Consider the following 19,829-nt stretch of genomic DNA (forward strand, 5'->3'; position numbering starts at 1 on the left):
GGTCCTAATTCACAAGATTTCCAGCTATGCCATAGCTGGAAATGTCTTCTCAGTTATTAAATCATTTCTCTCTAATAGGCTCATAAGAGTAGTGGTTGATGGGGAGACATACGAGGCCCACAGTATTAATGCCGGAGTCCCTCAGAGGTCCATCCTGGGCCCAACTCTCTTCCTGATCTACATCAATGATCTCCCAAAATACATACTTAAATCATTCGGTGACATCTATGCTGATGACACGACCATCTATGGCAACGCATCAAAGGCTGTAAATGACAAAGTTCTATCTGATTCTCTCTCCTATGATCTTGAGTGGTACAGTGGGGGAAAAGGTGGCTGGTTACTTTTAATGCATCTAAAACCAAGCTTCTATCTTTACATCATTGATGCTCTGATCCCCATCTGGCATCAATTGAAATAGATGGCGCTCGTCTTGGGGAGGCTCCATATTTTGACAAGCTTCTGAGGTTGACCTTTACTCCTGATCTGAAATGGAACACGTACATCAAGTCTGTTGCCCAGGTTGCTGGGAAAATGGTAGGATCCTTCTACCACTCCAGAAGATATCTCACTACTGATGCAATTCTCTATCTATATGAAAGGCAAGTACGTCCAAGGATGGAGTACTGCTGCCACATTTGGGCTGGAGCTGCTAAAAATAGCCTATCCTGCCTTGACAGAGTACAAAATAGACTTTGTGGCTTAGTGGGGGATGTCCTTTTCTCTTCCCTGCAACCTCTCTCCCATAGAAGAGACGTTGCAAGCCTGTCTTTGTTTTATCGTTACTTCCATGGCAAGTGCTCGTCCAAGCTTCAATCTATGGCCCCCCCCGCCAATCTTTCACGAAAAACACACGTCTAGCTGAAACCACTGTCAGTAATTTTCCCCACTCTTTATCTGTGCCTAAATCAAAACGTAGATTCCATGAACAAAGCTTCTTTCTTAGAAGTGCATGCCTGTGGAACGCTCTTCCGTTTGCCTGTTTCCCACCTGACTACAACTTGGATGTCTTCAAGTCCAACATAAACAAATTCCTGATGAACCGTCCCCTTAAGTAAGACACTTTATCAAATCTCCAATACTAACGATTACTATGATACTATCCCATTGATTACTGTACACGCAATAACCCTTATCCCCAAGTGGTTTCTGAGCCTTGATAAGTGGTGACCTCCATGTCAAAAAAACAAAAAAAAAAAACAACAATTTTACATAAAGGGTATTCAGACATGCAGCAAGCTTTTAAATCAGTTTTTGGGCAAAAATTTCGCTGCCAAGAGGTCAAAGTTGAAAGAGTTGACCTTTGCAGGCTTTACCAAATTCCTCTGCCAATGTTTGGTCTAAACACTATGGGTCAAGCATTTCAATTTGAGCCCAAAACAATAAATTTTAAGAGGTCAAAATTGGGGTCAAAGTTAAAATAAATTTGACTTCTGTTGTCTACCAACTTTTCTGTATGGTAGTTAATTATTCTATTACATAGAAAAGCATTACGGTATATATGCAGACTTTTTAATATATACATATACACACAAAGTTATGAACAGTATATAGGGCCTGAGTAAAGCCAGGCTGAACTGCTAGTATTCTATATTTTACTTGATTATTTTGGCATTCATATTCCGTATTGCACATGGTTGTGAGAAAATCTTGTCTTAAGTCTATTTTGTTTTTTTCTCATATTATCTTGCTTAATGTGCTTTGCGCATTTGTGCCATTTTACCATGAATGTTTTCCCATGTATGCTAACCCCTTTACTTATATTGCAGTTTTCAAAGCTGCATATATCTATTGGAGAAATAAAAATTTCCTTTAACATAATTTATAGTTGAAAAAATAATGTACATATCAATTTTGCTATGAATGATGCTAAGTCAAACATTAGAATTTATTGCAGTATGAACTTTCGATGTAAATTGAAGCCTGTATATTTTGAAACAAATTAATCAACTTTTTCATTTTTATAGACTTTGTTATATAAGTATCAGCAATTAGGTCATTAAAAACAAAAGAAGACATTTAGATATTGTACTTACCTTTGATTCTAACATACTCAGTTCTTCCTGAACATTTTTCATTAGTCCTTGTAATTTGAGTAAAACTTTTAGGTTTGGAAGAATATCAATTAAATAAAATCCTTTTGGTTTGTGATTGAGCTGCGTGATAATCTCCTGCATGACCCAATCCAGAGAAACAAGTTCTGGCTGTTCCTGAAAACAAAAAGAAAAAAAATTCCTGCATGTTTAAGATGTTTGGGAAACATCATTTTGTTAGAATTGTAATCACAACATTTTTAAAACTAGAATTTTAATTTAGCCCATCTATTTGCATGAATAATATAGTCAGTTGTGAAACTGCACACCTCCACCTGACAACATAAGGATGGGCCAAAGTCTTATTTGGGCCTTACTTCTCCATATTATGAAATATTCTTGAAATCATGTTGATAACACAAAAACTATTTATCTTAAATACTGCATGGTGTTTACTGAGTATCAGATTCATATGGTAAATTTGAAAAAAATCATAAGTTAACATTTTGTCAAAATTTTGATCTTAACTGAACACGTCACAGATAAAGTCATAAGATAAGAACTTCATTGATCAAGTAGCAAATCTCTACAATGAACAGAACTAAAATTATTGCTATAAGTATAACCTTCACCTTTTATGTGACCTTAACCTAGATATCCTAAAATTAAATCTGAACATAGAACATAACCGATATTTCACCAAATTTGATCACAATTGGTCAAGCGATGTAAACTCAGACAAAATGTTCCAAATTTGACTGAAAACATAACATAATAATTAGATATTGGTTTCTTTCCCCCATGAAGAACCTCTTTAAATAAAACCTTTGAAAGTCAGCCAGTTTCCATTGTGTTTCCATCCACAAATAGTTTTGTTCGTCTAGCTAAACAGAAGAAGCCAGTGGTCAATCACGAGGGGATAACAGCCAATCATGAACGTCAAAAGACTATGAAAGACCAGCACGTATAAACACCCTGCGTAACACATGTACAAAAGGAGCAAAATGTATGGATTGGCATAAAATACGCTGAAAATATTACAAAAGTGTCCTAATATGTGAATATATAAAAGACAAGATATGTATGGGCATGTCGATAAAATTGGTTTGTTTAGGAGAAAGTGGTCAAGCAAACGCCATAAAACAAAAGAGCAGTGAATAAACGAATGCATCTCGATACAATTAGTTTGGAGTAGAGAAACTACTGCTCACATGTTACTTTGGTGATGAAACCAAAAAGGGCAAAAGAAAGATTTGGCAAACACATTCTTCAAGTAAACAACTTTATACGAGTGATCACATGGCTAACGAGAACAATGGTTGACAACCATGTCATGTGATCTGAGGTGTCACGTTTAGGAAAAAAAAAAAAGCAACTCCAACAAAATTATTAATACAGTTTGAACTGATATGATTTTTGTTTCATTTTATTTTGATACCGACATTTACTGGATACTAGAATATCCTTGGATATTTCCATATCACAAAATGTAACATCTATCCCCGTATCTTCATTAACAATTTATGACTTATATTACATTCCGATATGCTCAGTTTAAAGATTGTTGTATCAAAAACAAACAACACAAAAGACCTATAAATATACATAGGAATTCAATCTTATAATAACACTTATGAACAGAATATACATGCAGCTGACCGGTCTTAAAATGAATGACATCAAGAGTCCTTATTTACTTGCCTCCCCACGAGGGCTGAGTTAGATACAAGGTAAGATTAGGACAAAAATAAAAATTGCCTCGGTCTTGAAGTATTTCTCTTTCATTGACCAAAAACAGAAAAGATGAACTATAGTATCAGAACAGATATATTACTTCTAACCAAAAACACAAGGACATCATTTGACATAGTCATTTGGAAGCTTACAGGAATTAACTTAAGAACTCCTTTTGTTTGAATGTAATCAAAAGAAATTTATTTTATGCGAAGTTAATTTAAAATTAGCTTTTAATTTATTCATTTACCCCCAAAAACTGAGTAAATCCTTAAATTAAACAGGAGGAAGTTGTAGTGAACAATACAATCAAATGCACAAACTTTAATATCCCATGCCGACCTCTGAATGCGTGACACCAGTTATGTACTGTATTTTTCAGGAACAGTCAAGATGAAAAGAAATTTAATTCAACATACTCTTTTTACCAGGATCATAGAGCTTGCATTAACTGAGATCCAACTGTCCTCGAGCAGCATTTGGCATCAACTAACACTTAGCAATAAACCAAAACCTTAATACATGTAAATAACAAAACAATACTGACTGTCAAATCTTTTATACAAATCATCTGTCATAGCACACACCTAAATAAATGTCATTTTTGACCATGGCTCTTGCTTTCATCGTTTGGGTCTTAAGAGGATTTTTTTCTTCTCAGCTTCTCCTTCAATCTACTGCTTCTAATGTATATTTTGCTTTGGAAAATTATCGTTTGTCTTTCTTTGAATCCAGAAAATGGCTGATCATTAAGTATTCAACAAAGTATAAAATAAAGATTAATTTAATAGAATCTTAACACTTAAAAGAGAAAAATTTATATATTAGACTAACAATTTCTTTACTATGAAAATAAAATAAAAGATAATTAAAAATGTTTTACCTTTAAAAGGTCTCTTAGAATTGCTGAAGAATCAGCACACTCCTTATTTTCACTCAGGTTTGCCACCAATTTATGCAAGATTATTCGTTCAGCGTTAATAAGTGTAAAACCAAATGTATGGATCAGCTCATTTACAATTGTTCCCTTTTTTGAGCCAGGCCCTCCTGTAGAAATATAAAAAGTAACAAAACATTGCACATTTTTAAATCAATTTTTTAATATGTAACTGTTTAATGGTTGCATTAACTCCCATACAGGGAAAGGTCCAAATGTCTCACAAGTCATGATCAAACAAAATACATTGGTTATTATCAATAACAGCACAATTGAATCCTATTCCGTGACTTACATTCTCTGTTCATCTACGCACGAGATACTCTCACTAAAATCAAAGTTGGACACATAATATGCCGACAATTGTTAGTTTATGAACAAAGATTCATTAAATGGCTAACTTGCGTGCATAAGAGAAAGATGAAACGAGATAGGATGATAGTTTTCACTCACATCAGGTGCAGTCGGATTTGGAACAGCATGCCAAAATGCAGGTCTTCTCTCGTTCACTACAAAACAAAAACAATGAGAAAAGACAAGACAAAGCAACAAAAACAAAATATCTTGTCTGGTGATCAAAGCTGCCAGTAGTTGATAGTACTACCATAACCACCAAAACTATGTCCGCACTCCTAATTGACGGCGGGTTATGACAGGATATAGCATTTGAAGAAAAATATGAATAAATCTATTTGTTAAAAGACTTTATAACCATTTGAATTATCTAATTGATAAATATTCTTTCTACTAAAAAAATAATTGTCAGCTAATATTGTTTTTCATAAATGAAATAAACCTTTTTATTTATTGTAACAAATCATTTTGAATAAAAATTCTTTTTCTTTACAAAAAATAATTTTCAGATAAATATTCTTTAGAATGTCATTAAAAATTTCAATATGTAAAATTGTAACAATTAAATGTGTATTAAAATTACATTCAAATAAAAATATTGCAAAGTGTAGATTCTTTTAGAAATTGTTAAAGACGATGGACTAGCATAATTCGATTTTGGAATAATGTATTTTAAAATGGGTAAAGCCAAAATATTTTACCTTAGGAACAAATTAATTAGTAAACATTTTTATTTTTTCTCATTTCATATTTGGGCGATCTAATTTTTTTGAATGGGTGTGATAAGGTATGTGCAAACATAAATAAGACTAACATGATCCTATGGAAATTCCATGGTACTTTCTAAATCAATCTATATAATTTACAGTTAATATTTCATTTTGAAATAATATTTGTAAGGGTCAATATTATTAAGAAAATTGATTCTTCCATAAAAATAGCCATCGTCAGATAAACATTCTTTAAATAAATAAAATGAATATATCTTTTCTACATTTACTTAAAATTGTAGAAATTTAATTTTTTTAAAAAACAATTCTATCTTCTTACCAGAAAGATGTCAGCTAAATATTCTTCAAATCAATAAAATGAGCAACATTTTGATTTTGGAGCAATTTATTTAAAAATGGGGAGAGTCAGAATGTTTTCACATAGCGACCTTAGATAAACTACTAATCAACATTAGGCTATCTAATTTTTTTAATGTATGTGTAAATGGTGATAATATGAAATACCTTAGCATATTACAGATATAGATATCGATACATAATAAAATGAAGCAACTTCCTCACCTCATCTCCATTTGGACACCACAGGACTATAAAAACAGGCATTACATATAATTCCAATATGCTCACAATTCCTATATGTTTCCAGAAATAACCAGTCACCTTCATACAATTTCATAATTTCCTACATCAGTTCTCACCATCCCAACTCATAAATCAATCATACTTAGTGAAAGGTACATTTCCTTTAACTTAATATTACATACTCCTAGAATTCTCCATTTTATACTTTTTCAGGATCAAACCGTTATTGCTTCATTTTGTTATACCATTACATTTTCTTTCAACAAATACAACTTCACTCAGTAAATACAGAACTCTCTCAAGCTTAAGAGCTTATTTTTATTGCCTTTCCATTAGTTGACTATGATCCTATTTGCAGAATATTTTAATGCATTTGTCGAACACTAAGCAAACATAACTCTTACTGCTGTGGTTTACATGTTAAAAAAAGAACGAGAAGGTTTGGAAACCGTGCAATAAAATATATACTAACAGAAAATACAGAAACGTATATTGAGTTGGACTCTGCTCAACTGGAACGACAAAGTAAGATTACGATTCCTCCCACTGAGTCTCAGCTTCATATAGCAGAAACTAGTTACCAGAAATGACATCAGGAATAGTCCATCGTCAGAATCTGTAGGGGTGCCAGCATAACACTTACATTTCAATTCCATAAATAAATTCGCTTCCAAAAAAACTATAAATCTTCATTTGTTTTGTTTTTAACAGAAAATTGCAAAATTCTTTAATTTTCCACTTACAAACTATTTTCAATGATCTCTATATAAAAACTAATGCCAAATATGATTCCTAATCTTTTAAATCGATCGAGAACACACTCACAGGATGAATGATTAGGAATAAGATCGTAATTTCACAATCCAACGATACTCTCATAATTAAATTTAACTTTTGAAATCTTATTTTAAAAATAATTTAGAAAAGAAAAAAGACATAGTAAAAAGAAATTTTGAAACACTTTTTTTTTTACCCCCCCCCCTCATGAAACAAACCATTGCATAAGTCTTTTCACATCTATTATGGGGTAAAATGGTTGTATGGTACTGATAAATCTCTCACAGTATGTACTGTTTTTGATTTTATTACTGGTAATAAAATCAAAAACCAAAATAAAATATGAGTGATCTGTTTTCAGCATGCGAAGTAATGTTGATTATAAACATGAAACTATTATAAATCAAATCATACCCTCTGCCTGAAATGAATTTTAAAAATCTTCCAGTTGAAATAATCAATGGGTTTTTTGTTTAGACCATATAAGAATATATGTGAACAATTTAATTTTGGGTGTAATTCTATGATTTATATGAATATTAATGCAAACATTAACAAAACAGCATTTTTAGTAGTTCTTGTATTTTGTAACTTATCTATAAAGTAATGATATTCCTCAAAATATTTCTCTCTCCAATGGAAAAAAAAAAAAAAAAAGCATGTGTATTTAACAAGTTATTACACCTTTTTACAAAGTCAACAAAATACCAGACAGGCTTAATAAACTCATAGACATGAGTTTCGATTTTTTCTATGATTTATTTATTTATTTATTTTTTTACTTCTAATAACACATGTGCATATACATATTAAATCTTAAAATAAAAATAATTTTTTTTTATTCTCGATTCTAAAACTAATATTAAAAATGATACGTCTTTGAATATTTAATCTTAGACGTATTTTTTTTTTTTACATAGGCGTCACCACTTATCAAGGCCGATAGGCCACTCAAGGATAAGGGTTAAAGAGTGTAGAGTAGTCAAAAGGACAATATAGTAATCGATAGTAATGGAAGTTCGGTAAATTTGTTAACTTAAGTGGAACGGCTCATCAGAAACTTGTTCACGTTGGACTTGAAGACAACCATATTATAGACAGCTGGAAAGCAGGAAAACGGAAGACAATTCCACAGGCGTGCAGTTCTAAGAAAGAAGCTTTGATCATGGAATCTATGTTTAGGTTTAGGCACAGATAAAGAGCGGGGAAAATTATTGATAATGTTTTCAGCTAGTCTAGTGTTTCTTGTGAAAGTTTGGCGGGGGGGGGAGCATAGATTGAAGCTCAGTTGAACACTTTCCATGAAAATAACGATAAAGCAGAGACAAACTCGCAACATTTCTTCTGTGAGATAGAGGTTGCAGCGAAGAGAAAAGGACATCTCCCACCAGGCCACGAAGTCTATTTTTAACCCTATCAAGGCAGGACAAGTCTTTTCTAGCAGCTCCTGCCCATATGTGGCAACAGTATTCCATCCTTGGACGTATCTGGCTCTTATATAGATAGAGAATTGCATCAGCAGTGAGATATCTACTGGATCGATAGAAGGATCCGACCATTTTTCCAGCGGCCTTGGCAACAGATTTGATGTATGTATTCCATTTAAGATCAGGAGTAAGCCTGTCAAAACTTGAGGCCTCCCCAAGATGAGAGCCATTCATTTTAATTGATGCCAGATGGGGATCAGAACGTTGATGATGTAGAGATAGAAGCTTGGTTTTAGATGCATTAAAAGTAACCAGCCACTCCTTTCCCCATTGTACAACGTGATCAAGATCAGAGGAGAGAGAATCGGAGAGAACTTGGTCGTTTACTGTCTTAGATGTGCTACCATAGATGGTAGTGTCATCAGCAAAAATGTCTACAAATGATGTAAGGATGTGATTTGGAAGATCATTAATGTAGATCAGGAAAAGAGTTGAAAAAGAAAAAAGTATTTGATAGATAATAGTGTTAAGATTTCTTTGCAATTAGAAGTTTATATGTTCAGATCATTTTCGGGGTCACCAATTATGTAGTATGAATATTGGATGTTCTTAATTTCTTAGAGATTTGTAGAAACATCTAATAATCAGTTTTAGTTATGAAACTTACAGAATTAGCCAAGTAATTTTGGATTATTATTATTATTATTATTATTATTATTATTATTATAAACTAGCAGAACCAGTGTACCAGCATTGCTTATTAGAAAGATGGCAAAAAGCCAGAACAGATTTGTTAAAAGGCTCCACTCTCAAAAAATAAAAACAAAAAAAAAATTAAACTATAATTATTATAGAAGGAGCTAATTTTGTTTTGTTTTGCTTTATGAAGTAGTCGGTAAGTTAAGAATTGAGGTCCCCACCAATAAAAGAAAAAGTCTTTTAATGTTAATTACCTTATAAAAAATCTGCATACAACCCCATAAAGGAAAGTAAAGAATAAAAAAATGTTTACAAAGAAATATTTTAAGCAATCCTTAAACCATTAGTTCTAGAGTTTTTCCATGTAAGAGGAATCCTTGTAGACCTAGGTAATTTTGCTTTGTTTTTATGCAGTGGTCGGCAAGTTAAGTGAGGTCTTCGTCTTCACCAATAAAAAGAAATGTTAAAAACCATGTTAGTTATCATTAAAAATTGTGCATATATCTATAACCGCCAAAAAAAAAAGAAAAAAAATTGTATGCCCTCCAGTACAAGTAATGAATAAAAGAATGTTTACAAATGAAATTGTTGTTGTGGACTGACCTAAAATCAAAACTCACATAGCCTGGTTTCTGGACCATGTGAGGAAGGAAAATATAATAAAAATAATAGTAGTAATAGTAGCAACACAACAGTAATAATAATACCCCCTCCCCCCCAAAAAAAGGAAACCATTGAATAAAAATATTTACGAATAAATGAATAATAGTAGTAGTTGCGATCAATAACAACAATAAAAAGAAAGGTGAAGAAGGTGAAGAAGAAGCTCTCTCTTTTCTTTAAATGTTTTTATTTCGTACTTACACCCATGTAAACAAAAGTTATTTATAGAATAAAAGCATATGTTCGAAGAATAATATAACAGTTATCTACCGAATAATATAATTTATTTTGAAATGAGAATATGGATGTTGAATTTCACGAAAAATATTCTGTACTATTCAGTAAATGCAAACTATAGAATAAAGGTTTATGTCCGAGTAGCTAATGAAATTATCATTAGAAGTAGAAGTAAAACGGGCAGGAGCGGTTACTATTCCCCATGAAATAAGTGTTAGGTGAAAGACAAAAAAAAATCATGTAATCACAAAATTAAATAATTATGGTGAATTGCATAGGTGAAGGCTGAAGTATTTGCTCTGGTGAATTATAAAAGAATGAGAGGAGAAAAAGAGTGAATAAGTATCATGCTACCACCTGTAAATATAATTTTTTTCTTGGGGGGTGGGGGAGAGTGACTCCTCGGAACTATTGTAGGAATTTATGACAATGAATAAAGTCGACTGATAATATCCATGAAATTTACATAAGATATTTGTAGATAATGCAACCATTTTGAATTTATGTAACATTTGTGTTTGTACTTCTATGTTTTATTCTAAATAGGAAAAAGTTGACTTCCTTTTATTAATTATTATATCAGGTGTACTTGTTCCCCATAGGGTCACAATCCCAATCTGTTTTACTTTAATTTCATTCCAAAATTCATAAGCTGTGACATAATTTGTCTTTTTATTTTTGTATTATTCTTATCGATAATATAAAAGTAAAGCAACGTATTTATTTTGCCATCTAATTTATATATGCGGTTATATTGCATACAAACTTTTTATGAAGAATCACTTAAGGATTTTGATTTTATTTTGATATAACCACAACTACAATGATGATTTCTGTTATTTTTACCACAATTGAAAATATTTAAAATTTTCCCCAGCTATGGGCAAATAGCTCTGCTGTCTTGTGGATGCCTTGTGAATGCCTTGGGAAAGGCAAAAGCTAAGGGAGTAAACTGCCAAAAATCCCGATGGGCGGATGTAGAAACACTGCAACACCTTTCCTGCAGCTATGCTGGCTCCGACTTCATCAGACTTTGTCTGCAACACTGAGAAAAGGACCCTGATAACTGGCCAAACCTAACCTTATCTCCTTATCACTTGCCCAGGCCTGCATCTTTATAGGTGCATCTTTACAGCTACATCTTTTAGCTGGCCAAGATCAAAGTGCAGTATCTGTTCTTCAGATGCTGCACCTCCATTTCGTGTTGTCTTTCGGTGGAGGAGCAGTCCTTCACGACGGAGACAATTTTTTATTTTTGTACCTTTTCTCCACGTTAAAAAACGACCCTGGTGTCTAACTCTGTCCCGTGGGGAAGCATTGTAAATAGGGACATCTTTATAGCTACAACTTTATAGCTACATCTTTTAGCTACAACTTTATAGCTACATCTTTTAGCTACAACTTTATCGCTACATCTTTTAGCTACAACTTTATAGCTACATCTTTTAGCTACAACTTTATAGCTGCATCTTTTAGCTACAACTTTATAGCTGCATCTTTATAGTTACAGCAGACGTTGGAGTGGACTAAACGAGATGTCTAACGTTATTGTCTTACAAAACAGAAGGTCGCCATCATGTGTACGAACATACAGTAAACTAGCTGGAAAAAGAATGTCACTCTTTCTCTAAATACACACAGAAAAATTAAGAAATAGAGTGAGAGGAAGTGAAGGAAATTCATAGGCAGCTAAAAGAGGTGGATGACTTTTCACGTAATAAATTATGAATAATTAGAACAATTAAAACGTTTTCTTTCTGACATAACTAAATCCAAGAAATACAATATATTTTAGTATGCATTTTGTGTTATGAAGTTATATACGAAAAAAAAAAGTCTTATTGAAAACTTACATTTCTATTTGTATAAGGACAGGTAAGTGTGTATATGTTTGTATATTTTCTGCACAAGATTCACTTCTAAATTAATTAATCAATCATTAAAAATTCTGAAATACAGCTATTAGGAGTATGGGTTTTAATGTGAACTATATTTAGTTTAATGTTGTTTTATGCAAAGAATAAAAATTTAGATACCTCCCATTTTTGTAAATAATAAATGCTCCCTGAAATTTAGTTTCTTTGAAATTTTTTTAAAGGTCTGGGACATAATATAGACAATTTCCCATTTAAAAATTCAAATATTTCAGATTTGCATTGATTTTTATCCATAGTTATTGATCTTGAGCTTCTATCCTCACCCACCCAGACATACACACAACGGGTAGGTACTTAAGCTTTTAAGTTTCAACGTTTTCTAGAATAAAAGGCATGTAAGTGATTTCTGAAAAAAAAAAAAAATAAATAAATAGAATAAGAATTCGGCTAAATCTTTAGTATCATTATATCTTGATTTTAATATTTGTTAGGGCATATAAAAGTGGTGCAAAACTTATGTTCCGGAAATTAGTTTTATGTGTTCTGAGACAAGTATTCCTTTTACTTAAAGCATATAGGAAAAAAGTTTTATGGAAACCAATTTTGATTAACTCACATTTAGTATCATAATGCATTTTTTCTTTACAATTATCTCATTGCTTAATGAAAAAATAGCATGCTTCTTGAGTTTTTTTTATTTGATGTGTTCTTAATTTTTTTTTTTTTTTTTTTTTTGCCAAATTAATTTTGGCCAGGTAATGTTAGAAGAAAACATACAAAAACGTTTTTTATAAATGTTTCAAGAGAAAAGGGAAAGGATCAGTAAACTGATTATTCTCATCAATTCAAATAATACAAATGTTTTCATAAGACTGGAAATGTAACTTTCTCCATAAATACTCCTGCCGCGACAATTTGTGACTATTGTTACTTCTTTTCTTCTCCCATAAACATCTACATGACCAGATTGTCCAGGTGTACAACAAAGAAAGTGGCTGTCTCCATAAAAATAGGACCAAAATCAATATCTGTGCCAAAAGAAGCAACATCAGACATGCACATTAAAAAAAAAAATGATGATTTTAATTTCTTTGCACATAAAACAAAGTTAAATAAATGACTATCTACTAGTATTGGGACGATTACTTGGAATCAGAAAAATCAGAACTTTTTAGTGTATCAGAATCAATATTGGAGAAATTAGTACCTATTTTCCGATGCCAAAAACGATTTTTTTTCATTGTTTTCTGCTTGTATTTGTGTAAAACTTAATTTTCTGCTGCCAGTACTACTGATAAAATTACGAATATTTATTGATTTTAAACTGTTAGTAAAATTATAATCTATATATTGCCCCCAAATGTATTTTTACGCTTGCAAAAATATATGCACATTCATGGGTTTTTACAAAAATATATGCACATACATGGGTTTTTACGGGAATCAAAAGGTAAAGCAATACAAAAGAATATGTATTTAGAGGTTTCAAAAGAATCAGAATCGGTAACTGTATTGGAATCGGGGAAAAATAATGGAATCGTTTCATGACTAGTATTTACACAGCATTGTCTGGGAGTCTTCACTTTGTTTGTTTTTTTTTCTTTTTAAAAATCGCATAAATACTTTCAAATTTTTGTTTTCTTGAACTCTTAAATGTATGAACTGGCTGTCTATCGTCGACGTTACCTGCGATCGGTTAAATATAAACAAAGAAAACATTATTTGCTTCTTAAAATGGAAGATATTTTTCCATACTTCACACATAAATACACTTTTCACAAAGCGATTTCCCTTCACCCACTACTACAGTACATGCTGTTGCATCGACATCAACAACATAATGGAAGCTCATTGGGGTAATATTTAATCATTAACAGATTAACAATGTTAACAATGCTTAACAATGCTTATTTTACTAATGGATAAATACTGATAACTTCATAGAATTCATTCATAAACTAACTAAACCATGACATAAAACTTATGAGTATTATTACTGCATCATGTGGCCTCCATACACTTTTTTGTGAGAAGAGTTCTTTTCACCAACTACTAACACTACAGAAGCTCATTGTGGTATTAATTATCCATTATTTTCTTTTTAAGTATTCCTTCCATATAATATAGAATATACAACTTCAGAAAAACAAAAAATTCAATGCATCTGTGTGTGTGTGTGTGTGTGTGTGTGTGTGTGTGTGTGTGTGCATTGCAAAAAATTGAATTGAAACAAAAATCATATGTGTAGGCTAAGAGAGAAACAGCGATAGATTTTTTTTTTTACATGAAAATGTTAAATTTATTTTTTTTTACATGAAAATGTTAAATTTATTTTTTTTACATGAAAATGTTACATTTATTTTTTTTACATGAAAATGTTACATTTATTTTTTTTACATGAAAATGTTACATTTTTTTTTTTTCTATTCAGTATTTTTTAAAAAGTATTTCATTCAATTTATCCAAATGAAATAAAATATAAAATTTTAGAAAAAACACTTCATTCTTGGACATTGCATGCAGGTAGTTTAAGCGTTATATAAAAACAGACCATAATGATCACCCATTTTTAAATATATAATTCAAAAGTTGCACATTTTTCAATTATTGTATTAAAAAATTATGAAACAAACTAAATTCTTCATCTTTTAATTCTCATCGGCACAAAATGAGATAAAAAGTTTTTTAAAAATTCCATTAACAAAACTTATATTAAACATGTGATAATAAAATTACATTCTAATTCCATACTAATAACTACAAACAAGCGATCAAAACAAATTTTCAATGAGAAATTCTTTCTGCCACTTACGAAATATGGTTATTCACATTGACACTGTGACGAGCATATGAGGAAGCGCTCAAGAATTGTATGCCAATGTCTAAGTCGGACCTACTTACGGCGAAAATGAGTTCGTCCAAGGGCTATAAAAAAAGCCGATAACAAGATAACAATCATGAGGAGAGGAACTCCCAAGGTTACTCTGGTAAAGTGTCGTGTTGAGTTATTGGGATCGTGTCGAATCGTCGGCGGTGTTCAGATTTGAATCAACAGAGTTGTTCGAGATCGAGTCATTCTTTCCTTTAATAATTTCCTATCCTCAAATAAAGGCTTGAAAATTTGGAACAGACATAACTATGAACCCTTGTTTGGTAATATCTTAGAGAATAAGCAATTTGATTCTTTACTCAAATAAACATATAGATTTTTTTTTTTTACAGTGAGAGGGAGGAAGACGAAAGCAATTATTAAAACAAGTTACTGTATCAGACGCAAAAAATATATATTTGTTTATAAAAAGCAGAAATTATCTGCCATCGTGTGGCTTTTAATATAGCATTGCATATATTTTATATAAATCTATTGCAATTTTAAAAATGAATAGTTTTCATTTAAATTACCTCCTTTGAAAATTAATGAACATATTTTAAGGAAGGTTTTTGTAATTTATTTTCTTTTATAATTAAATCACTAATTACTGTTAATATCGACAAAACTGTAACATATATAAGAAAATAGGTCAATAAAATTAATACATTAATTTATTATAAACAGCTTTAAAAATAGATATGAAAATTAGGTATACAAATAGTTGTGTTTGGGTCTTTGCTCTCTGCTATGGATACAATATTTAAAAAAGATTATATCGTATTATCGATTTAAATAACAGTGAGCCGTTTTTTTATAGTAATATAGATGTGGCAAAGAATATTTAGAATAATTAAAATGAGATTTCACATTTTTAAATTGTTTTTACCAAGATGGCAATAGAAACATAACTAAATATAGCCTACATGCCTACTGCAATTGGCATTACAACGTAGAAACTTTTATTTCAATTTCATTCAATTTTAGTCATTTTAAGAAATTTCTAAAAAATAGAAAGGTTGGGATAAGTAACTTAATCTTCCTTGACATTTCGATATATTTCAATGCAAAACAAACTTTGGTTTAAGATAAGTCAGAATATATTGATTTGTTATTCCTTAAATGAAATTAGTGAGTTATCAGCTTATGAAATGTTACTAATTTCACAGGGTTTGGCGAGTCAGATATTATTAGGTTAAAACCTAATAATATCTGACTCGCCAAACCCTGTGAAATTCCATGGTGCTTGCGACATTAATCTGTATATTTCACCACTAATAATGTCCCATTTTAAAATGTCTTTCAGGGTAAAGACTATTAAATGTCTTGTCTTCCATAAAAATAATTGTCAGTGTCATTTTTTTATTTTTTATAAGGAAATCAGGCCCCAAAGGGTTTAATGAGTTTACAGACATCATCAGGACAATAGCGCAATAATTATTAATGGTGGAAATTGGGTATAATTTGATTATTTTAGGGGACAGCTCAACAAGAACTTGTCTACACTGGACCTGAGGACGACTATATTGTAGCAAGCTGGAAAGCAGGCCAGCAGAAAAGAGTTTCTCAGGTGAGCAGCTCAAGGAAAGAAGGTTTGTTCATAGAATTTGAATTTAGGCACAGATAGAGTGTAGGGAAAATTGTTGATAGTGGTTGTAGATAACCGAGTGTTTTTTGCAAAAATTTGGTAAGGTGGGTGGGGTATAGGTTGAAGCTCAGACGAGCACTTGCCGTGAAAATAACGATAGAGCAGAGACAAACTCACAACGTCTCTTCTGTGGGAAAGAGGTTGCAGGAAAGAGAAAAATACATCTATTAAGTTTTGAAGTCGGTTTTAAATTATCAAGGCAGAGAAACACAGATAGCTAAAAAAGGTTTGACTTGTTAATTACAAATTATGTCTTATTTGAAAACTTGAAATATATCTTTTAAACATAACTCAATTCCAGAACAAAATATTTTTCTATCTATTTTTATTATCATAGAGGAAACAACCGTCAATTCATTCAATTTTAATGTAGGGTAATCTTTGTTTAGAGAAGTCCATTTTGGTCGCTTAGTTATATGAACAAAGGAAAAAACATTGTCGATCAACAATGGTCATAAAAATATGAGATGGAAAAAAGATGAAAAGAAACACCCTACATGGCAGAACTATATTACTTATGGCAGTTGGTAAGTATTAACTGCTAAATTAGTGAACTTCCTGGATTAGGAAATTGCAAGCCCAGCAGGAAAAAAACCAGTCATTGATTTGTTTAATTCCTACAGTATCTTAACCCTACTGCTAGTTAATACACACACACACACACACACACACACACACACACACACACACTTGTAAAGCTGTAGGTACTTTTGAACTTTATTGACAGGAGCAATTTCGTTTGAGTTGATTTGGATTTTAGTATTGCTTATTACTATGGTCTTACGTTATTTTCTGTACCTTAAGAAAAAAAAAATGAGAAAAATTTTGGTACATTTGTAAATTAACATCTTCCATTGACAACGCAAATAATTTTTAGGCGATTATGTGTAAACAGACTTAAAAACTTGTAAGGAAAAAAAAAACAAAAATTATTTTAGAATTTAGAGTTGGGGGATTATTTATGTAACATGAAATTATCCTCCATTTTCGAATCATTCTGGCATTGTTAGGCAGTTAATTAAATCTAAGTGGCTGCCAGTTAAGATAAAAGATTCAATCAAATGTATTGAAAAATAATTTATTTGAATCCTTGTTTGCATCACAAAATCTAGTTTTGTGAAAAATACCAAATATTTTTGGCAGGAATTTGATATCTCCTGCTTCGTCTCCAAATCATTCAATACAATATTATAATAAATAGAAAAAAATATTGGCTATGGAATAATTTAAAATAACTTGCACAAATGAATGATCTGAAAGAATTAATACTGAGTGCAAAAGTGACTTAACATCATTAAAAGGAGACAGTACAAAACTGAGAATAACCAAAACAAAATTGCTCTAATCAATGATTGTGAATCAATGCGAGTTGAATTAGGCCTATTGCACTAGCAAGATTAGCTTTCAGCAGTGAAGATAACATCTTTATGCTATTTATTATCAAGTGTTAACAGAAATGCCAGCGAATAATCCGATGACTGAGCAACCAATAATAGAAACGATTACAAAAAAATGAAAGACTACAATGTTGTCTCACTATATCATCAACCCAACACGATAGCTAAAACCCAGGCATGGCATTAAAACTGTATCAAGCATTTTTGGGAAAGATATTGGTTTCTGATTCGATCACCCTCAAAATCAATCTTTTCAAGCTCTTTTAATCTTTTTATTTACCTTAGTTTTCTGTCTAAAGTTTCCCCCAATTATCCAGAGTACAATTTCAAAACTGCAACATACAATATTATTTTTATGTGATTAGTTAAGATTGAAGCATCTGAGTTAACATCAATAAATTGAGTTTCCAATCTCTGTTAGCAGCATAATCCTCATTTCTTTTTTTTTTCCTAACAACCAAAATTTTACATTAACTAAAAATAATTGTAGTTTCATAACAATTTGCTTACATTAATGATTGAATAAGAACTAGATACAGAATTAGGCCAAGAATTCACATTAATATTGAGTAACATAGCACGTTATAATTCAATATAATTTTACATCTCTATCTCTACTATTATATAAAAGGAACTTTGTGTGTGTGTGTGTGTGTGTGCGACTTCATTCCTTATGGACTACAAAATGGCTTGACTGATTTTCATAAAGTATTACACAAATGTACTTTATGTATGTGGCCGTGTTTTTAGAGAGATTTTATATCCGAATGTCTTAGATAAATATCGATGATCAAAAATATCCGATGAAAGAAGGAACAGGCGATTTTGACCACAGTTAACACTTATACAGTCTAACATCACAAGAGTATTTCAGAAGTGTTATTATCACACAAGCGGAAAGACCCGGCATATAAAACTAACAGTAGTTTTTTTTATATAACAGAGGCGCGTTTGAAATGAATGTTTACGATTAGAGCATAATTGAACCATAATACTTGACTTTTGCATTTTAAACTTTAATTCAAGCAATCTATAATATAAATCTTACCTGTTGTTTAAATGCATGTATGTATGTTTGTATATTTGCCTAAAACTTTCGACAGATGGGATGGATTTTCATGAGATTGGTATCATTTTGAAGCTCGACTATTCAGACGACAAACATCGAAAAATTGGCTAAAAACATTAATTCCTTCACCCTCAACTGGGCAATTTTCTACAAGGAGGGGTCGCTTTTTTCGCTGATATTTTCAAAAGTCATCCCTTCTTTTCGACTGACTAGCTTTAATTTAAACCTTCACCACTTCCAGTTTGGCGATGGACGAAACAGCAAAGACGTCACGTTTTTTTCGTTCTTTTTCTCCTTTGTGGTACGGATTCGAGCCTGCCTGCCTACTACCACTTTTTTTTTGTTTTGTTTTGCTCAACACACACCTCCAAACACCCGGGCAATGCTAGTTATATTTAAAAATAATTTTATAAAATCAACAGTAGATTCTCTACAGTGCAATGTAGACTACAATGTATTGTGGACTAAATCATTCCAGAGAGGGATGTAAAACTTCCTTCCCGTGCACCACGATGTGTCTCCAACTAGAGCAGTCAATCAATCGATTTGATTGGAAAATGGGTGATTTCACTGCTTTTGATGACAATAAAAATGTGGGAGTGTGATACATTCCTTCATCATCATTTAATCCTGAGCAACTTCAGGTCTCCTTGCTAGTTGATATTAAAACAAATGTAATATTTGAGAAAATAAACAAATAGTCAATTTTGATTTTGGATCTCATTCTACAATGGTTCAGTTGATGTCACCTCCAACCTTCTTCAGATGCATCTTGCTGAACTTGGAAATCTTTAT

The 19,829-nt window shown here is 31.6% G+C and overlaps 1 protein-coding gene across 1 annotated transcript in view; it reads right to left on the bottom strand.

The window, feature by feature from the left end:
- The window catches only part of LOC145256413 (uncharacterized), a 101,529-nt gene that overhangs the window by 35,697 nt on the left and 46,003 nt on the right, over nucleotides 1-19,829 (bottom strand). The window contains exons 2-3 of the mRNA XM_080115281.1: nucleotides 4,651-4,814; nucleotides 2,037-2,210 (exon numbers count right to left, since the gene is read on the bottom strand). Coding sequence (XP_079971407.1) covers nucleotides 2,037-2,210; nucleotides 4,651-4,814 — 338 coding nt within the window. The remainder of the gene's footprint in view (nucleotides 1-2,036; nucleotides 2,211-4,650; nucleotides 4,815-19,829) is intronic.

The sequence above is a fragment of the Euprymna scolopes genome, chromosome 32 (genome assembly GCF_053919585.1).
Source record: "Euprymna scolopes isolate OS-2025 chromosome 32, ASM5391958v1, whole genome shotgun sequence".
In the NCBI taxonomy this organism is placed as follows: domain Eukaryota; kingdom Metazoa; phylum Mollusca; class Cephalopoda; order Sepiida; family Sepiolidae; genus Euprymna; species Euprymna scolopes.